At 41.4% G+C, this 19,642-nt stretch overlaps 1 protein-coding gene across 2 annotated transcripts in view; it reads right to left on the reverse strand.

Moving 5' to 3' along the window:
- UNC5C (unc-5 netrin receptor C) overlaps positions 1-19,642 on the reverse strand; it is a 230,607-nt gene that overhangs the window by 56,229 nt on the left and 154,736 nt on the right. For both annotated transcript variants that reach the window (XM_065633582.1, XM_065633581.1), the window contains exon 3: positions 6,770-6,913. In XM_065633582.1, the coding sequence (XP_065489654.1) occupies positions 6,770-6,913 (144 nt within the window). The remainder of the gene's footprint in view (positions 1-6,769; positions 6,914-19,642) is intronic.

The raw sequence follows: 19,642 nt of genomic DNA on the forward strand, positions 1-19,642 counted from the left end.
ATTGATGAGGTCACCCCTCAGTCTCCTCTTCTCCAGCTCCAGAGCCCCAGCTCCTCAGCCTTTCCTCACACGGGAGATGCTCCACTCCCTTCAGCATCTTTGTGGCTGCGCTGGACTCTCTCCAGCAGTTCCCTGTCCTTCCTGAACTGAGGGGCTGTTTCACATCTGGCCATCCCCTAAGACAAATGCCACAGCACCACGAGGCTGCTCCAGCCACCTTCTCAGCCTGGAGATGAACATCAGGGACGGTAGAGCTTCCCCCTTCCCAAAGATGCCTGGCAACCCACAGCTTGGGCTGAACGTGTCTTCACTTCTTGGAAGTACACACCATGTTTTGGGGACACATGCTGCTACATCGCTGACCCAAGGTACTGAATGAGGTGATGAATACCCTTTGTTTCTCGGGATACGACCTGCAAGATGCTTTGCCTGAGCCCAGGACCTTCTCTCCTTTTTTATTCCCTATGTATTTACAACCTGAGAAAATGGGAGGTGCACACCCACCAGCCTCTCAATTCTGTGGATGGCACCTTCAGCCAGGTGGGGATAATGCTACACTCTGACCATTCCTCAGAGATTCACTGCCTGCAAGTTTGCAAAAAAACATTTTTTCCCCTCTTTTCTTCATCTCTAAGCTAGTCCAGCCAGGTGCTGGTAAGACAAAACACCCTTTTGTAACACAGCGCCCATGTGGGCTATGCTTATAATGAAGAACCACCCACTCAACACATTTGATATTGATGCAACTGTAAAAATACAAGCAAGCAAACTTGATCAAGAATGCACTGAGCAAATGGGTTCCCAGATGCACATTGATCACACTGTTCCTCTCCTCTTATATTTTCACATGGTAGGTTGATATTTCGTGTCTTTCTTTGTAAGCCTAACTTGCAAACTAACTTATAAACATAATTCTGTTCACTATGTTACTTGGTGATTGAAGATAGAATCCGAAGTTCTTGTTTTCAAATAAATCTAAACATAAAGTTCAAATGGCCTAATCTCAACAGGTGCCTTTCCAGATGACAGATATACCAAAGGTACTAAAGACAGACATTAGAAACATCAGGTGTACATTGTAATTCATGCGTAGAATTGAATTTACAACACACTGAAACACTAAAACAGAAAAGAATTTGTATCAACGGGGTATTTTGCTGTTGTTCCTCTTAGGATACACTAATCTGACTCACACAGCTGTCTGGTCACTGCCAAAATATACACAGAATTTTGTTAACTCCCTGACTGCATCTATGTTTTGCCACCAGGCACTAAGCAGACTCTGCTGAGAGATGATCATTCCTTAGGCATGACAGTGTAGGTACGATATTCTCAAGGCTCCTCCTAAGGGATTGAATTCATATAAATGCAGTAATGGGTTTCCTTTTGTTTTTTAAGCAATGCTAACAGTGAAGTGGTAGTATCAAATACATTAGATGCTTGATTAACTTCTCTGCTGCCCTTTTTTGATCTGCTATTGTCTCTTCAGTAATCTCGGCTCAAGACCACGCGTCTCAGTTACCTCTTTATTAACTACAAGCAGTGGAAACCGATAAGTAGCAACTGAAATGGTACACAAGGAAGGAATTAAGGTCCTATCTCTGCTAACTCTCACACACACTTATCAAAGTGCACAAAATACATTTTTGGGTTATTTTTTAATATTGCATATCCTGGACATACCTTCCTATTAAAATTTTCAAGTGACGTCCTTCACCACTTGCTCTCCTTTTCTCGACATCCACCCACCTTTGTATCTACTGCAATGTGCTCTAATGCTTTTGTGGCTACAGGAATATGGGCCCCAGTACTAAAAGGTGAGATAACCGAGTGTCAGTAAAGGATCTGTGATTTTTTTTTTCTTCATATCTGTTTCTTTGTACGACCGTATACCCCTTGTAAGTGGAGATAAACCACCAGGTGAACTAGTCTATTTTTCTGTACTGCATTTATCTAATCAGTATATAGTATCTGACATGCATATGTTTGCTACATTCCTTTGAAAAAATGTCTGGGGGGAAAAAGGCTTTTAGATAAGTACATAAGATACGAATAACAAATTATACAAAATATTAACGCGTGCAGTTACTTACTATACTAGGGCTTTTTAAAATTATTTTTTTTAAAAAATTCTGATTTTAGATCATGAATAAAGGAAAAAAAGACAATATCCACATTCATGACACCAGAAAAGATCAGATAACATAAATTACAGAGAACGCTGCTATTTTCATATAGGTTTTCAATAAATCCAAAATCAGGCAGCAGATTTAGGGCTCTATATTCTTACTATACATTCTCAAGGGCAGCCTGGGTTAACATCACGAAGTCAGTGAGGCTACAGCAACACCAAACTGGAGCAAATGAAAATCAAGGCTGCTTTATGCACAGGGGCTCAAAGCAATTTGTCTTAGCCACCTCTTTATTATCTGATCTAAAAATTAGGTCAAATCCTGCAGCTACTGTTTAGTCTTTATCAGATGTATTTTCCGGTGGGTTTAACTCTGCTCTCAGTTACACAGGCTCAGGCTTCATTCATCCTTTCAACTTGTTATGTTTTATCTGTTCGACGACATCAGTCTTGTTACATAAAATACACATTAAAACTTTATATTGGGCTTGTGTCTTCTTTCAGCCAAAGGTAAAGCTACTCAAACCCATCCTTCCTCTCTCCACAAAAGTATCATTTTATTAATTGAGCAAAAAGACTGTATCAAAATATATTAGTGTTTCCCGGTGCTCCTGACAGAATGTGCCTAGAATAAATAGGAAATGCATTTTAGCATTTTTATATACCAGTATCTCAGAAAATTATATCTTTCCAGCTCCACCAAGATATACATGAGGTGTCCCTACTTTGTTGCTTACTGAGGTGTCTAGAATAGCAAAGTGAAATTTAACCTCAACAAATCCGCTAGTTTAAGAGGATGAAATGCTCAGCTCTGTTCTCATGGGGAGACCGAAGCCTCAGGAAGATAAATTCCATGAAACAGGAAAAAAGTTGAAAATAATGATGTTTCCATCACCTGCTGTTTCTACTCCTTTTCAGAAAGAGCCTGCACAGAAGGGAACGATTTCCCAGCATATTCGTGGCCTGGGACTGCAGAGCGGTGAGACGCTGTTAAATGCCTTAAACACTTAGGGAAGGCAGGATGTTGGCTTTAGACTCAGACTCTTTTCCTGTTTATACTGCAAGCCTTTGAAAACCAGCAGCATCTTCTCTCCATATTTACGGATTACTCCCTTCCTGAATAACTGAAGCTCTTGGCCAGAGAGACGTTGCAATTGATTTTCACAGAGAACTTTCATTGACTAGGTTGTTATGTACTTTCTGACACATGCCTGACCCTGCATTAAACAAATACAAGTGGCTTTTCCAGGATGCACATCTTTCACACTTTCAAATTACTTTTCAGTTAATTCTATTACACGCTCAGTGAACAGAGATGTTGCATGCTATATTTTCTTTTTGTTTGTTTTAATGGAGTGTAGCTCCAGCCCTTGAGACGACATAGTAATTCCAGAATAAGACCAGTGTGCTTAAGGGAGAAAAGAGAAAGAAGAGAAGGATAAAAGGAGGAGAAGTAGAAAGTGGATGAGGAGGAGGAGAGGAAGAGAGAGAGAGAAAGAGAGAAGCTTTTCTTAATGTGCTAGGTGTGGCTAGTTATGGTACAGTTGTACTTGTTGTGATAAAATCACTACCTTCAGGTATTAAGATTAATAATAATATAACTTAACCAGAGCACTTTACATGCTCCATTAACACCTCACCTTTCCCAAAGGCGTCAGTGCTCACATTTTGTACCATTTAAAAGTGAAGACTGCATTGGTGACAAACATGCAACTACAGCTACAGACAGAGCTGGAGAGATGGACTCTTTTGCCCCTCTTAAATTTTAGACATCCTTGATTTTCCGGATTGATAAATACTGCATGGAGCCTACCTTGCGTCCCAGTCTCATTGCATGTTATATAACCAACAGAAGACTTACCAGCTGTGTTTAAAGTATCTTAGGAAAGAACTATTATATTGCCAGTACAGATTCAGTTCTTTGAAGTCGAATCTGTGAATATAGATGAGTATTGGTATATTTGAGTCCATAGTTTAAAATAGTGACCTTGTAGACCAAATGACATCACAAAGTAAGGCATATACTCCACATCATTTGCCTGAGTTTCTAAAAAAAATAGTCATGAGTTACCTGAGAAATTGGAAATGGACAATTTCATGAGGAACATGCTATTGTTGCTATTTGAAAATCTGCAGCTCAAAGGTCTAACACTTCAACTCTTAATCCCAAGGAGTCGAAGTGATTTGCCTGTGTCACAGCTGCCCAAGAACGCCAAAATCGAGAACAAGAGGTCAAAAAAAAACTTCAGTAAAATACAAAGCCATACACACATAAAACTCCCTGGAATTTACTTACTTAGACTGTTCTAAAAGAAACAACGAAGACTCCAGAAAAATCAGTGAACTGATTGTTCCTCCCTCTCCAAAATATGGTAAGAAAAAGAAGCCAACTATATTATAAGGACCTTAGATAGAAATTTGGACACCTGGGAAGAAATGTCAAATGGTATGAAATAACTTACATACACATACAATGATTATGTGTTATGTAGAAATTAAATGTGTAGGTATGGCAGTATACAAAAGTTACTTAACCATCAAGTCAAATACACTCAGACTTCTGAACTGTGTTAATTTAACAGTTGTCTGTCAAGGGCTAACTGGCAGGACATTAAAATCTGCTTAATGAGTTAACTTAGGAGTCATAATCTAAAAAACCTGTTCAAACATGGCTAAGCCTCTAAGTGCTGACTGCTTAGAAGAAAAAAAAAAGAAAAAAAAAATCACTCTCATTTGTTTCAGTACAGAAAAAGAAAATCCGCCAAGTCTTGAAAAGTTTCTGGCCATAGAACAGCACTATGCACATACATCATGGCATTTCTAATTTTGCAGGAAGACTGTCTGTATAATAATTTCAATTCTCCTTAATCCTAGGGAAATTCTCTGAGGCTAGTCCTGTACTCAGAAGTACAGGTCCTCTATTTCCAGACAGTTACTTGGACTAAAAGCATCCCAAAAAGGGTATTTAAATTGAACCTCCAAGATTTGTATCTGGATGTTTACACAGGAGGTAACTCCTCTTTGAGGATTTAACCACGTAATACTATTGCAAGAACAAAAGGAGAACCAAGCTCTAAATGGAGAGTTTTAACTGACAACAGAGAGTTCTTCCTGTAATGTGTCTGTGAAAAGCTTTATTTGGCTGGAAGATTTCTCTTCTCTCATTATAAATTGTTAGGCACAGTGAAGGAAATACATAAGCATGCTGCAAACCCAGTTTCTGATGACCTTTTCTCACAAAATGTGTTTTTGCTGAGGTGAAAACAGCGGAAGAGGTACAATTCCAGATGATATATTTTGTCCCCATTACACAAAACAGGATTTCATCATGTGAAAGAGAAATGGGAGTCCCCAGCGTGACTACTCTATTACAAATAAAAGAACCTCTTTGAAAATTAATGAGCATTAAATATTTGTACAGTCAAAAGAAGATCTGTTTTCAGAGAACTGGCTGCCCTGTGTTCCTGGGGTCTAAGCTGGGAATGGTTCAAAATAAATACTGAGGTTAGTAGCCATGAATAACAATGATGAAATATTAGGGTTGAGATGACCACTTCCAACCTCATATTACCAATCTGATTACATGATACGCTAAACACACAACTGTTTCTTTGTTAAGGAACAGCAGTTTTATTATATGATTGCAGAGGTATGTATTTTCAGCTTCGCAGAAAAGGATCTGGGGGGCCCGGTGGATACCAAGTTGACCATGAGTCTGCAATGTGCCTTTGTGGCAAAGAAGGTGAACGGCATCCTGGGCTGCATTAGACAAAGTATTGCCAGCTGCTCAAGGGAGGGGATCCTTCCCCTCTGCTCAGCACTGAGGAGGCTACACCTGGAGTGCTGAGTCCAGTTCTGGGCTTCTCAGTACAAGAGACACATGGACGTCCTGGAGAGAATCCAGCAAAAGTCCACAAAGATGACTAGCATCTCTCCTACAGGGAAAGGCTGAGGGAGCTGGGACTGTTCAGCACCGAGAAGGCTCAGGGGATCTCATTCATGTGTACAAATACCTGAAGGGAGGATGCAAAGAGCACGGAGCCAGGATCTTTCCAGTGGTGCCCAGTGACAGGACCAGAGGCAGTGGGTACATGCTGAAACACAGGGGTCTCTTTGTCACTGTGAGGGTGACCAAGCACTGGTACAAGTTGCTCAGAGATGTGGTGGGGTCGCCCTCCTTGGAGATATTCAAAAGTTGTCTAGAATCCGTCCCGGGCAGCTGGCTCTAGGTGGCCCTGCCTGAGCAGTGGGGCTGGACCAGATGACCTCCAGAGGTCCCTTCCTGACTCAACCGCTCTGTGCTTCTGTGAAAGGAATGGCTGTCACCTCGTTTCACAGCTTGCTTTGGTAATATTCCTACTCATTAGCTTCAGGCACTTTTCTTGAGACATATAATTGCTGTACGCAAGAAATATTGGCTTATATGCTTTCCCCACACACAAAGGAGAAGAATGAGGTTTTGCTCTTAAGAACAGGATAAACTGAAATTCTTATGAATGCTTCTGAAAACCTTTAGTTTTAGTGTGCATCAATAACTGCAGAAAATACAAAGCCTAAACGTTCAGAACCCAAATCTTTCTCTCAAATAGCAGAGACTCCACTTTTCATCAGCCAAACACCCGGAGCACAGGCACTCACATGCGATGCGGACGTAGGCTTTCCGGCTCTTGGTGGTGCCCGCGGAGCTCCAGGCAACGCACTGGCACCAGTAATCTTCGGGCCCAAAGAGCTCCTCGACTTGCTGCCGGGAAATCTCGATGCTCACCTCTCGGACAATCAGACCTGTGAGGGTACAAGGAATGCTGGTCAGTGTCGTGCTGACAGACAGAAAGAAGGAAGCGTCGGAACAGAAATCTGCTTGCAAAGCCGTGAGACTTCACAGCGCTCTACCAGTATCTACTTGGCAACACAGACTGTCGTAAGGATGTGAAGGGAAAAAAAAGCAACACTTTATCTGCCTCATAATATAAGTGGGTGAATGAAAAACTAATCACTGTGACTTTGACTTTTATCACATACCGCAAGTATGTTAGACAAATAAGAGGACCAGCACTTCAGCTGGTATAAATTGTACCATGTCCCTAGTATGATTTACAACAAGTGACGATCCAGCCCAGTTTTATTTGCGTATGAACATCATAAAACCACAGTGTCATTCAATTTATATGACTCCCTTAGTCCTCCTGTATTTAATCTCATTTTCCTAGACAGATACAGCACAGGGAGAAGTCCAGTTCGTTCCAATACTGAACTGCTCAGCAAAACAGATTTTACCACTGTAGAAAATGTCCCAGTGCTCTGTAATGACGGGCATACGTGCTACAGTACAGCTATTGCAGGCTGCCTGTTTGAGGACTATTCTGTCATACGAATTTTTTTAGGTGATTTTATAATACGCTGCAATACACTTGATTTCCTGATGGTCTCCCTGGCCCTGCCCTCCCCAACACACCTCAGCACAACCCCAAAAACCCGCAGTGGCACCAATGCTGACGGTGACCCACTCACTGTCCTGCCCAGCAGGCTGATATTTGCCCGCATTTCCCACACTCTGCTCTCTGCTGGGAAGCTGCTTTGCTGCTTCTAAGTGCAAGGAAACATTGCGGTGTCTCTGAGACCACTGCAATGATAGTTAGTAATGTGTTGATCCTCTAACGACAACCACTGTGTTTTGTACTGACACAATCCCTTTCTCTGCCTCAAAATGCAGCATCTGGTCAAAACGCTCTTAATTCCAGCCAAGATACTGGTGGGGGTGGGAGAGAGCGCTTACACTTCTTGTCAGCATATTTAGTCTTTGTTGCTGATGCCAGAGTATCAATAAACTCCTGTCTGTCTTCCTGCAGACAATGCACTCTTGCCAACAGCCTTGAATATATAAATTCCACATACAAATGTGTAGTAGAACTGATTTTCTTTTTTATTTCAGAACTGCCAGGAAACTCAACTGAAAGATCCTTGGATCACAGCGTGCACGGTTTGTCCCCGTCACCAAGTGCCAAAGGGCAGGTCCTTGTGCTTGTGCACAGCCTTGAGCCCATGGAGACCAACTACCCGCAGCCTCCCGCCGCACGGCTCACAAGGTGGTATTCATAACGTCAGTGTTCCCAATTGTGCAGCACGGCGCGTTCCTCGAGCACTTGGAAACCAGGCCAGCCCTTTGATTTGCCTCCAGTCTCACAGAGGCTCCATTCAGGGAGCCAACGATTAATTACTGTTTGTACACACTTGTGTGCTGCCATTGAGGCTGCATGCTGTTTGCATCCAAAACTTGGTTAACGACTTCACAGCAGAAAGGAATTCATGCATGTAATGCCATAGACTTCTCTGGTGGGAATGCCTTCTAATGAGATGCATTTTCCTGCTAGACAGTATCACAGCCTCGCTCCCTTTTTGTTTCATTATCCTTGACATCTTTAGCCATTGAATAATCAGCTGCTTTGGGGGAAACACTTAATAGCTTTCCTCCTCGAAATGAAACACTCAAAATATGGCAACTGCACTCCAAAGAATGGAAATCAAAGTGGTGCACGGGCATTTGATATGCAGTGAGCACTGTGTTACAAACGTGTTCTGCTTTGATGAGCTAATTTGGCTCCAAAAGGAGTCTGAGGGATACCTTTTGTCCTGTTGAGAAGAGCATGAAGAGGGTGGGGAGGGAGCATGTACATTACATGCATAAAAATGGTTATATTTTCCCAGTGCAACCGCTGTTAGCCTAAAGATTGCTTCAGCTCATTCTCAGGTTTTACAGCACTAGCCCAGGGAGCCTTTGAAGGTTACAATATTATGTTTTTATAATAAGGCTGATTATGGCAGAGCTTGATGGAGCAGTGAACTTTGCTACCTGAGGGCTAAAGCAAGCAGGCTCATAATGACAATACTGGTTAATAACGATTATGAAATAGTCTTAACATTCAGGACACAAATGCCATTTTCTGGTAGTTTGCTGAAGGTACAAAACCATATGATAAATAGTTCCCACCGAATGCACTGTAGAACTTTTTATCTCTGATGACCTGCGTTGCTTTCTAATTCAAAATAACAAGCTACTCCAGGTAATATCTTTTGGGACAGCCATGAAGTACTGATATGTATCAGGTTAATCAAAGTAATTTGGCCTTTGATCTTTGAGTAATATCAACAGTTGTGCCATGACCAAGGAGATGCACACCATCTTTACATGCCAAATAGATGTCGCCTCTTTCTGCTTAAGAGCAAAAAAAAAACCAAACCAAACCAAACAACCCCAAAACATTGTGTCTTTGTCTATAAGGCTAACTATTTTTTCAAGAGTTCAAAATTTATCAAACCAGTTGGTGATGCCATGAGATGACCTGGGATGTAAGGATCCATGGCCAGAACTCAAAGCGGATTCAACCACCCCTTCCCAGCATTGCCCATTGGCACCTCATTGCATAAACAGCCACATCAATTTAGGAGAAACACCTCACCAGGTGAAAAGCACCCAGCCTCAGACCCTGGAACAAGCGCGAAGAGATGCAGTTCCTCACCAGCTCACAATCCTATTCCTTCTGCTAACATGCTTCGACATAACCCCTAACAGAAAATCCCTTTCTAGGGTAGATTACCAAAAAGCACAGTTTGCTGGGATAGCTCAGATAGCAACTGCCTTATTATGAGCTGCTTCTGCTTCTACAGCAAAGAACAGCAGCTGGAGCCACCAAAAAAAAAAAAAAAAGCCAAAAACCCCATGTCTCAGTATTTCCAGACAATGTGACATGCTGTGCCTGTAGTTCAGGCAACTGTTTATCAAATTATTTGATTACAGGTGAGTTTACAACCTCCGAGTTCAAAACTAGAAGTCACTTTATAAAATGAGTCCCTATATTTAGCCTAAATATATTTAGGACAAGACAGATTGAGACATTAGAAATAATATATGCAGCATAACCTACCTGGTATTGGCCAATTCCATTTTGCCACAGTGCTAAGTAACAAAATGTGAACTTCCCACAGAAAATCTCTCTTCCACCTTACCTTGTTTATTAGAAATATATTTAATTTTTCAGTCTAGTTCCTCAAATGGCTAAGCCATACTGCAGGCGAAGATATGCAGCACACGTTTTCTTACAACACTTAAGTTGCACATTTCCAGAATTAATATAATCGCATAGATGGTGGCACAATCCACAAGAAGTCAGGGTCTTCCTATTTTAAAGCAATGCAATAACAAGCACATCTGAAGGGAGATAACAGAAATGTGGGCAGCTAGAATGCTTGACAGGTCCCTTCTAATGCATATAAATCCATACAGTATTTCTAACTTGTACTCTCCCTGTGACGAATAGCTAGAATATGTCAGGGAAGAGCATTTGCTTCCACTGTCCAAACTTGATTTGCATTCAACGAAGTGAGAACCGTTTCTGTAGCCTCTTGCAGCCCATCTGGATCTTGGCTATGAAGACAGATACGTGAAGATATTGGGTCTAATTATCACCGCCCTATTTCTGGCAACAAGAAGACTGTGAAGAGGGGAGAGTTAAAATTAAAATGCAGAAAAACAAAGTAATTTAAAGCAATTCTCCAAAATAAATGGTAATTGTATCTTAAGATTGTTCACTGGAAAAACTCACAGATCCTTAAAAATGCACCCCTGAGTTGCTGGGCTCTTTCTGCACAAGCATTTATTTTCTGATCTCGGTGAATAGCTGCAGCATTCCCAAGAGGGAAGCAATGTAAGAAGTTTTACAATTTGAGTATGAGGAAGTAAAGAAATCTCCATGGAAAAAAAAAAAAACCAACTGTCCTCTCTGGGTCCTGAGTACCCAGATCTGGATCTGCTGGGTCATAAAGGATGTCACAGAGGTTGCTCAAGGCTGGGGTATTTATACATACAGATCAGCCAGATTTAATACACTTACCTAAACCTGGCACCAGAAAAAGACATTACATGGGTGGAATTTCCCTACAGAGGAGTCTAAAGCCTGTAGCTGTCAGAACGAACTGGTCTAAGATATCCTTTTACCCCTAATAGTTTTCTGTCTTGTTGAGGACGGAGGATGGCTTACAAGAAGGCTCAAGGCATTTGGCATAATCTGTCTGCGATTATGTCCCAGTCCCACAAATGAAATAGGTTCTTCATGAGTGACAATTCTACATACTTCATAGCACAGCAGATACCATTATTCATTTCAATAAAATAAACGTATCCCTGAGACTAATACAACTTGGGCTCTGAAACGGAGTAGGAAGGAATCAGAACTTTACTTTTTTTCTGTATTTTCACGTTAATGAGGGATTACTGGGCAGATAGAGGCTGCCTACTAGCAGCCCAGTGAGTACAGGGGAGAGGCACCGCCTGATGGTTTATATCAACACAAAATTACTACCCCTCCTGGAGCAAAAGGAAGAGTGAAGAGGGAATTGTGCCTTATACACATGGTCTTTTATTATAAACTGTGTCCTAGAAACATAATCAAGCAGAGACACACTTCATTCACACGGTCTCCAAGCGCTTAGCTTAACTGGCTATACAAACCGTGGGGTAGATCATCTGGTCTTCAGAGGCAGAAACGTTATCTTTTTAAATGTATGCAAATGTGATGTAATTGTATGATATTATGGTAGATTATTAGTAACTGCAATAATAACTCATGGGTTCCATATTGCACCTGCCGAATTGGCAAATTTCCCAACGATTTTAATAGGAGTAGATTTGCCAATCGGACTCATTTCTTTCTAGAGGGAAATAAAAATGTCTTATAAGGTTCTGCAGCCGAAGATGACTGCTAAGGACAAGGAATAATCACTGTAACTGTCTGAAAGCAGGAGATTATTATCAATTAATCAAACATAATTACCCATGCTGGAATCAGTCCAGGTCACAGAGTTAGCATCTCCACCTCACTGGGCATTGTTCTGCCAAAAAATCATTTTGATGTATTTTGGCTGCTATAAATGTTCAGCATTTGCTATTAATACCCTGCATGTGTGAAAATATTCCTCAGGACTTCGATAGAGCAATTTTTGCAGAAGTATTATATTGGCATGTGTTTGACCCTCTGGCACAACACTAAACAGGAGCTATTTAGTTGCAAGACTGAACTGCACTTACAGCCTCTAAGAAACTGCATGGATAATTTGTTTATTTTCTCTGTAAGTGGAAGTTCAAGATATTTCTGTGTTTTCATGTGCCCAAAAGGTATTTCATTAATTAGTGATCACACACACCATAGAACACATTTCTCAAGGAGATGGAACCTTGTGACCTACCGGTTTGGAAAAAGACATTACTAATACATGCACATAGATCGCAGGTGTGTTGCAGCCACTGTTAAAAAGTATGGAAATACAGCCCATTTTCACGCAGGTGACTTGCAACCCTTTAGAAGTTAAAGTTCCCCTGCACATCCACACAACGCATGCTGTTATAGGATCGGATTATACGGCATGCAACTTAGAAAACGATGGTGTGTCCCCATACAGATCCCCAACCTAGACACAGAGAAAAACGCGGTGGCTTGCTTAGTCCTAAAATAAATCAGTGCCAGCCTGAAACACTCCATGCTTTCTGAATCACAGCTCCATTTTCTGTTTATTAGGAGTAGGAGAGTGAAGGAATACTTTACGAATGTTGCTCAGTCAGGACAGATTTGAGTAACATAAGTATCCATATCTTTTAATGCAAGATGAGGGTGGAAGGAGAATCCTGATACCAAAAAATCAAATGGGAGTATCACGATAATTTCAGGAGGGGCTGGATTATCTCCACGGTATTTGGCAAAAAGGATGAAAGTATTTTCAGTTCTCATAGTTCCCATCTGTCTTACATTTCATACAAAGCTTCATCCAAAAATGCTTAAAACAACATCATATTTTTTGCTTCATGAAAGTGGCCAAGACCATACACCAAAGTGGTATGATGACAAGCAGACTTAATAAAAGGTAAACAGATTGCTTTCTCATTATGCAGTCCTTTGTCATTAGGTTGTTCTCTGATGGTAAAACTTAACTGACCCAAGCCAAAAATGATGATCTTTTTACTTACCTATAGTCCAGGATGACCTATGTGATTTATTTAATCGCTCATCACAGGCGCTATAAACAACCTGTCTCTGTAGCAGAAGACTGATCACTTTACTTGGTGAAATAACCTTTTTACAAAGGTAAAAATAAAATCGGTGCTATCTCAGAATTGAAATCTATTTACCCTCTTTCAGAGAGAGATCCCTCACGGTAAGAGAGAAATTCCACTCAAATATATCAGAGTACTTAAGATATGGAATTTGGTGCTTAAAAAATGAATAAATAGGCTATGTACAAGAAGAATGGCTTCAAATATTAAAGTTCTTGCTGAGAAAAATGTACTCTGTGCATCCTAATGGGACAGAGATGATAGCGTAACGGCAGACTTTGCCTATAGCTTATTTTCTATAGAGAGTAGCTGTAATCTTAACAAAAGATAAATAGACAGATAGATATCTAGAGATAGTTTAAAAGAGCAACAGCTTTAACACCACGTAATCCTTCACGCTGTGATTGCAGGCACCTGGTTTTGCCTCGGTGCTGCTTTTCTGTAAATTGTGGCTGGCTGGTGGTACGAAACGACTGCCTTAAGATTACAAACAATTTTCCACAAATATTAGCTTAAATATTTAAATTAAAGGCTTCCAGCTATTTTTGCTCTCTTCGTAACTTTCTCTTTAGGAAAGAGATACATTCTCAAATTAATACAGATGAAGGTAATAGCCTAATAAAGTCAAGTTTGCATTAAAACCAGTCAAGTTTGCACTGGTTTGCATCAGTTAGCTATGGTACTTAATTAGCAGCTAATGGTAGTGAGTTAAGCTGAAATCCCAGCTCCCCTACTATTTTTTTAACTGACTGACTTACACAAAAATTACAAAGGGCTGTCTTCAGAGGGATTTTACTTTGAGCTGGAAATAAAGAGCACACATTCTGTTTGGGGTTTATTCTCTTTTAGCGAAAACAAGGCCTTTTTGTTCTTTTCCCATTAACATCTGAAGGACCGAGTCGTGTAAGATGCAGGGAAGATTTCAAAACAGAGTTCTTGAAGGCTGGTGGAAAGCAAAGTGCATGCCGTGGTCCCTGCCAGTGTGGGGAAGGTAAAATAGCCCCTCTGCTGCCTCCTCCCCCGGCCGACCCCGGCCGCCGATCATTTTATATAAACCTTGAACTATTGTTTAATACTTTAGAACAGCACTGGATTGCTTGTTCTCAGCTTTTAAACAGTTCAGAGATGAGGGAAAACCACCACCCTCCCCCTTTTTTTTTTAATGGAGGCTTTTTTCTAGTTGATGGCATTTTTTGCTAATATGCACAAATTGCTCCAAAATGCCCTGTTCTCTTCCACATGTAACAACGTGTGCCTATTGTTGCTGCTTTTTTCCTTTTTTTCCTGGTACAAGAGTAATAATCATGCTCCAGTGTAGCAGGACTCCAAAGAAAACTTACCACAAGCATATATTTACGTTCAACCGTGGGCATCATTATTTCTGAACTCACACAGGCTGAGGTCTGGGAGCAGAAACAAATGCGACTTGAAGCATCTTGACCCAAGGCATCCCGACACTGAGCAGCGGTACCCGAGCAATTCTCTGCCAGGCTCGTGCTGCTTACAGGGATCAGCCGTAACGAAGTCGTCCACATAGGAAAGCATGAGTATGAGCTCTTAGCAGCTCCAGCTTTTGGGTCAAAGCCCAATTTTCCCTTCTTTTGGCTGAGGCACGTGCAGCTGAGAAAAGATGTTGTTTTTTTTCGTGTTGTGGGTTTTTTTGTTTTTTTTTTCCAAGGGCCACAAAAAAAACATGGCAACGGTTCATGTTTTACTTCAAAGCCGCAGTTGAGACTTCACAAAGAAAATCTGTGCACTTTTTATTTCTGGTTCAGAGCATTTACATGCTCTTTCTAATGATCTGGGCCTTCAGCAGTGGGTAATGCTTCCCAGTCCCCAGCTTAGTGCTCATGCAAAATTGAAGCACTTTTGAGGCAGTTTAGAGCCTACAGATGAATCTCAATGTGCAGCCAGAAAGGAATAATGGTTGTTTGGCACTTCACTAGAAGCAGCTAAGGAAATTATGAAAAGAAAGAAAGAAAAAAAATCTATTGAACTTCAAACATCTGGGAAGCCAACCGAGAGCATCTGAATTTTGAACAGCGTGTTTACTTTGCATAGTGGAGCGGGGGGCAGCGAAACGAACAATAAACGGGTTTCTGTGTACATTTTTATATAAAAATATACATCAAGTTGTTTGTTTATGTTATTGACTTCCTGGTGTATAGGTGTGTGTATATATATGTATTTAATATATATCTGCACATGTACTTACGCACCACACCCACCCTGTGTGATTCTGAGAAGCAGAGACAATGTGAAATGCCTTTTTTCTCTGAACTTGATGCGATGACACAGTTCAGTGGCTGGTGCAGCTATTGTGGGAACAAGGACAGTTGCAACGTGACACAAGAGGTCACTCGGGAGCCTTCCTCAGCAGTTGTTTTCCTGGTTTTTTAGTCCACAATGTGCACGAGCAGCAGATTGGGGGAAAAGTGTAAAAGCCCCACCATTTTTTTACCATCATTCTGCGTGCTAGGGATGGCATTTCAAAGCCCACTTTGGTATCTTGAAAAAAAAAAAGAAAAGAAAAGAAAAAAAAAAAGGAAATGGCAAGCAGCTGCTTTCAAAGCAGCTTTGCCCAGTGTACTGTCAAGTGAAGTGACTTTCACCAGAGATGAAGCGCTGGGAATTCACTGTCTGCTCCCCCATCCGGTGTGTTTTTCAGGGCTGTGCCAGGGCAGCATCAAAACACCAGCTCCTGAACACCAGGAGATTTTTCTTAGTTTGTAGAGAATGACAGAATCATGGCAGGAAGGCGTGCGAAGAGGCGGCCTGGTGGTCACAGAAGTCGTTTGGTGTGTCCATGTTTTGGGATACAGCCCAGCTCATGATCCCCATCAGCTACAACAAGGCACCGGGAATGCAAGCAAGTTGCTCTGCAGATCCACGTGACTTTGACATGAAAAAATACCTTTTTCATTACGTAAGTAAATGCTTCTAATAGTATTCTTGTGATTCTGGCTGCCTCTTTTTTTTTTTTTTTTCTGGCTGCCCACCCAGATTGAATTCCAGTATTGGTTTCCACCTTAGTCGAAGAACAAAAGGATTAAAACTAAACCCCAAAGTAAGCCTGATCCACTTCTAGGCATCGTTATTCTTCAGGCCTGGCAATGCTTGCTCCCGTTCAGAGGAGGGCATGGCAACCAGCCCAGGTGCAGCGTCAGCACTCATTACACAAACAGCATTATACAAGTCTCTGGGAAGCCAAAAGCAGCAATCAACCAACTGAGATCCTCTCCAAAATAAAAACCTGCAAGCAAATAATAGAAGAGGCCATGAAGGCCTAAAGATCAGTATTCAGAGGGAAGAAGAGGCACGGAAGAGTCTGACAAAAGATTCCCTTTCTGCTCTCACAATCAAAATATGAAGAGGGATCAGAAGAAGTTCTGAGGAATTGTGAAAGGCATCCCATCAAAACCTGATGAGAAAGAGCTGTACATAACCTTGCCAGTGAATGGCAGTCCTGCCGGTACCTACCACATCAAGTTGCTCATTTGTGTACGAATCTGGAATGCACGGGAATGACAAAATTAATATAGTCAGTGAACCCAAAAAGGCAGTACAAAATTAGATCCTGTACGGTTCAGAGTTGCATGTGACAGCCACATCTCTTTCCCTTACACGTTAGCGATGATTTGGTTCCATACCTGCATAGGGAGAAAAGCCTCAATAAATCTGATCTATGTGCAACTGTTTTTCCATGTAAATGGCTTTAAAAAAATTATTTCTCCAGTCTAGATTTAAGCAAAATTAATTCTTCTACCTCTCTTCAGAGAATGATATGAGTTAATAGAGAAAAAAAGAGAAGATATTACTCAGGTAACTGAGGTACAAGCCTGCACAGACTTCAAGGGACTCAAGACAACAACACGTACCTGTCTTGCACAGTCATCAAGCCCCTAACATCTCTAAACAAGGTTAGACTATATTTCCAGTGACTGCATCAGACTCTAACTTGTTCTCGGCAAAGAAAAAGTAAGGTATAATTTGGACCCTTCATTTCCCTGAATATTTTCAGGGATTTTCGCAAAGAAACTACAGACCTATTAGTCCTTCTCATTTTCACATTTAATTACTGAAACCTCTACATTATAGGATGGAAGTGTTCCTGCCAACGCACTGCTGGGGTGTTACTGTCTCTAGGACTTTTGTTTGACAGCACACAAAACCTTGGCTCTGCTGTTCTTTTCTGCCATTCCTATACCCAGCAAACAGTTGGTTTCCATTTAGGCCAGTGAGGGCAGGATGGAGACGAACCTTTGGGACTCGCTTCCAAATCAAGTTGACATTTATTGGCCTTTCAGTTCCCAGACCGCCCTCGGTGCAGCATCCCACACAAAGGGTGTTGGGCTCCAAAGGAGCCAGGGGACACGGATGGAAAAAGGAAGCGTTGCTGTGCAAAGCTGTGGCTAGTCTGAAGCTGTGGTGGGTAGACCGATGCCTCAAGATGTCTTTCAGGGAATTAATGGGATTACAAGTGCATAACAAAAGGTTTAATGAAGGAAAAACTTGGAGGCAGATAAGGTGTAGGCTGGAAACATTCAGAGGGATATCCTCAAATGCTTCAGATGAATGCACTAAGCATCCATATTTGTCCACTTATTATTTTACATAACTTGATTTCCTGTCTCTGATTTGTTTTTCTAGAAGCCCACAGGAAACCTTTAGGACAATCAGGCGAACAGCTGCAGATAGGAAGTTAACACTGCAATAAGAAATGAATAAATATCCTCAAGCTTTCATCTTTTGGTCCCACTGCACTTTGCAGAGGTAAACAACAGAGACATTGAGTGTTACGTGCAGAGATACATGGTGTATCCACAGAAAATTTGGAATGGGCAAATGACCCCTCCCATGGCCCCACTGTTACTCACAGGAAGAGCATGAGCAGGATTAATGTGCAGGATGAGTCGCTCCCTATGGGCTCTTGATCTCCCTTTTAGCATCCCTGAGGGACAGAGCAAGTGTTGAGGCTGGAAGAGCCCGGCTCAGTCAGCTCAACAGCAGGAGGGCAGAAGGTTTGTGAGGTCCATGGCTGCTGCCTGTAAAGGTGGTGGGACATACACCCCCGCGGGGCAACGAGCTGCTGGAAAGGACGGCATTAGCAGAACAGGCAGGTGTCAATGGCTATGAACATGTAAAGAAGGTATCTATATGTAATATAACCAATGAAGTCTAAACTCAAAAACCTCACTGTCTTTTGCAGGCTTCTGTACAAAAAGACAACATTCCTGGGGTTTTATTGCTTATAATCAGATTTCCCTCCAGAAGCAAATATCTGGCCCAATTCTGTATTCTGTTTATAAAAATATTATTTCCCTTCTTTAGGTCAGGACTGACCTCAGTGATTTCTCTACTCACTTCAACAAAAAGAAACACCACTTTGAGTTGATATCCGAGAAAATGGTGATTCTCTGCTTTTGCATGTTTGTTGCTTCTGAAGTTTCCAATCCGGCTCTCTTTCTATCAAAGTATACTAATTACGTAAGATAAAAGTGGAAACTTTGCCTGCTTGCAAAATATGTCTGCAGCAGCTTTGTTGTCGAGTATTCCCTTGATCTGGGCATGCCGGGGATCACGTTGCCAGCAGCTTATTTTGAAGATGCGAACTGCAAGAAAAGAGAAGTTCTCTTGCAGCAGCGCTGGGCACGGGGCTGCCCTTCTCTGGGAGAGCTGCCTGCCACGCCACAGGGAGTGACGGGCAGAAAGAAGGTGGCCTGAGTGACATCTAATAAGGCTGCAAGCTAAATATCAAATAGGGAAGAAGTGTGGGTTTGTTCATATACATTTATGTAAGTAAGCAACTTGTATTTCCCTGCAGAATACTTTGGAGAAACAGAGTTGTCTGCTCCTTTCTGCACCAGGTGCAGCCTTTTAGACCACATATGTAAAGATGTTTCACTTACAGCATCTTTCTGAAGAGGAGACAGGAGACAGTAATCTTCTTTAGAGATTACTAAAGAAAATGTGGGTTCTAACCCACATCTCAAACCTATTAATAGAAGAATCTGGGAAGAGATACACAGACATGTTTTTAAATTTTCTTGAAATGAGTTGGATTAGGGTAGAGTATTAAAGAAGCAGAGCTAAAAATTGCCAATACGTTGCTGAGAAAGAATCACTTTGAATCAGGTGCTTGATGTTTGTAATGGATTTGATCCAATGATAAACAGAAAACGAAATGACTTGTGACAACAATGGAATGAAAACAATCCTTACCTATGATACGTGGCTTCCCTTGCTAACGTAACCCCAAGGTATTCTACCCTAGAGAGTCAAAATATTGCAGGCTAAGTATAAGTGGAGCATTTAGCATTACTTGTCATCTCCTTAGAGAAGTTAATACAGATACTGGTCACATTTCTTCAGAAAAATAGCTTTTTTCCTTATCTTTTGGACTCTTGAAAAAT

This window comes from Caloenas nicobarica, chromosome 4, assembly GCF_036013445.1.
Source record: "Caloenas nicobarica isolate bCalNic1 chromosome 4, bCalNic1.hap1, whole genome shotgun sequence".
NCBI lineage: Eukaryota > Metazoa > Chordata > Aves > Columbiformes > Columbidae > Caloenas > Caloenas nicobarica.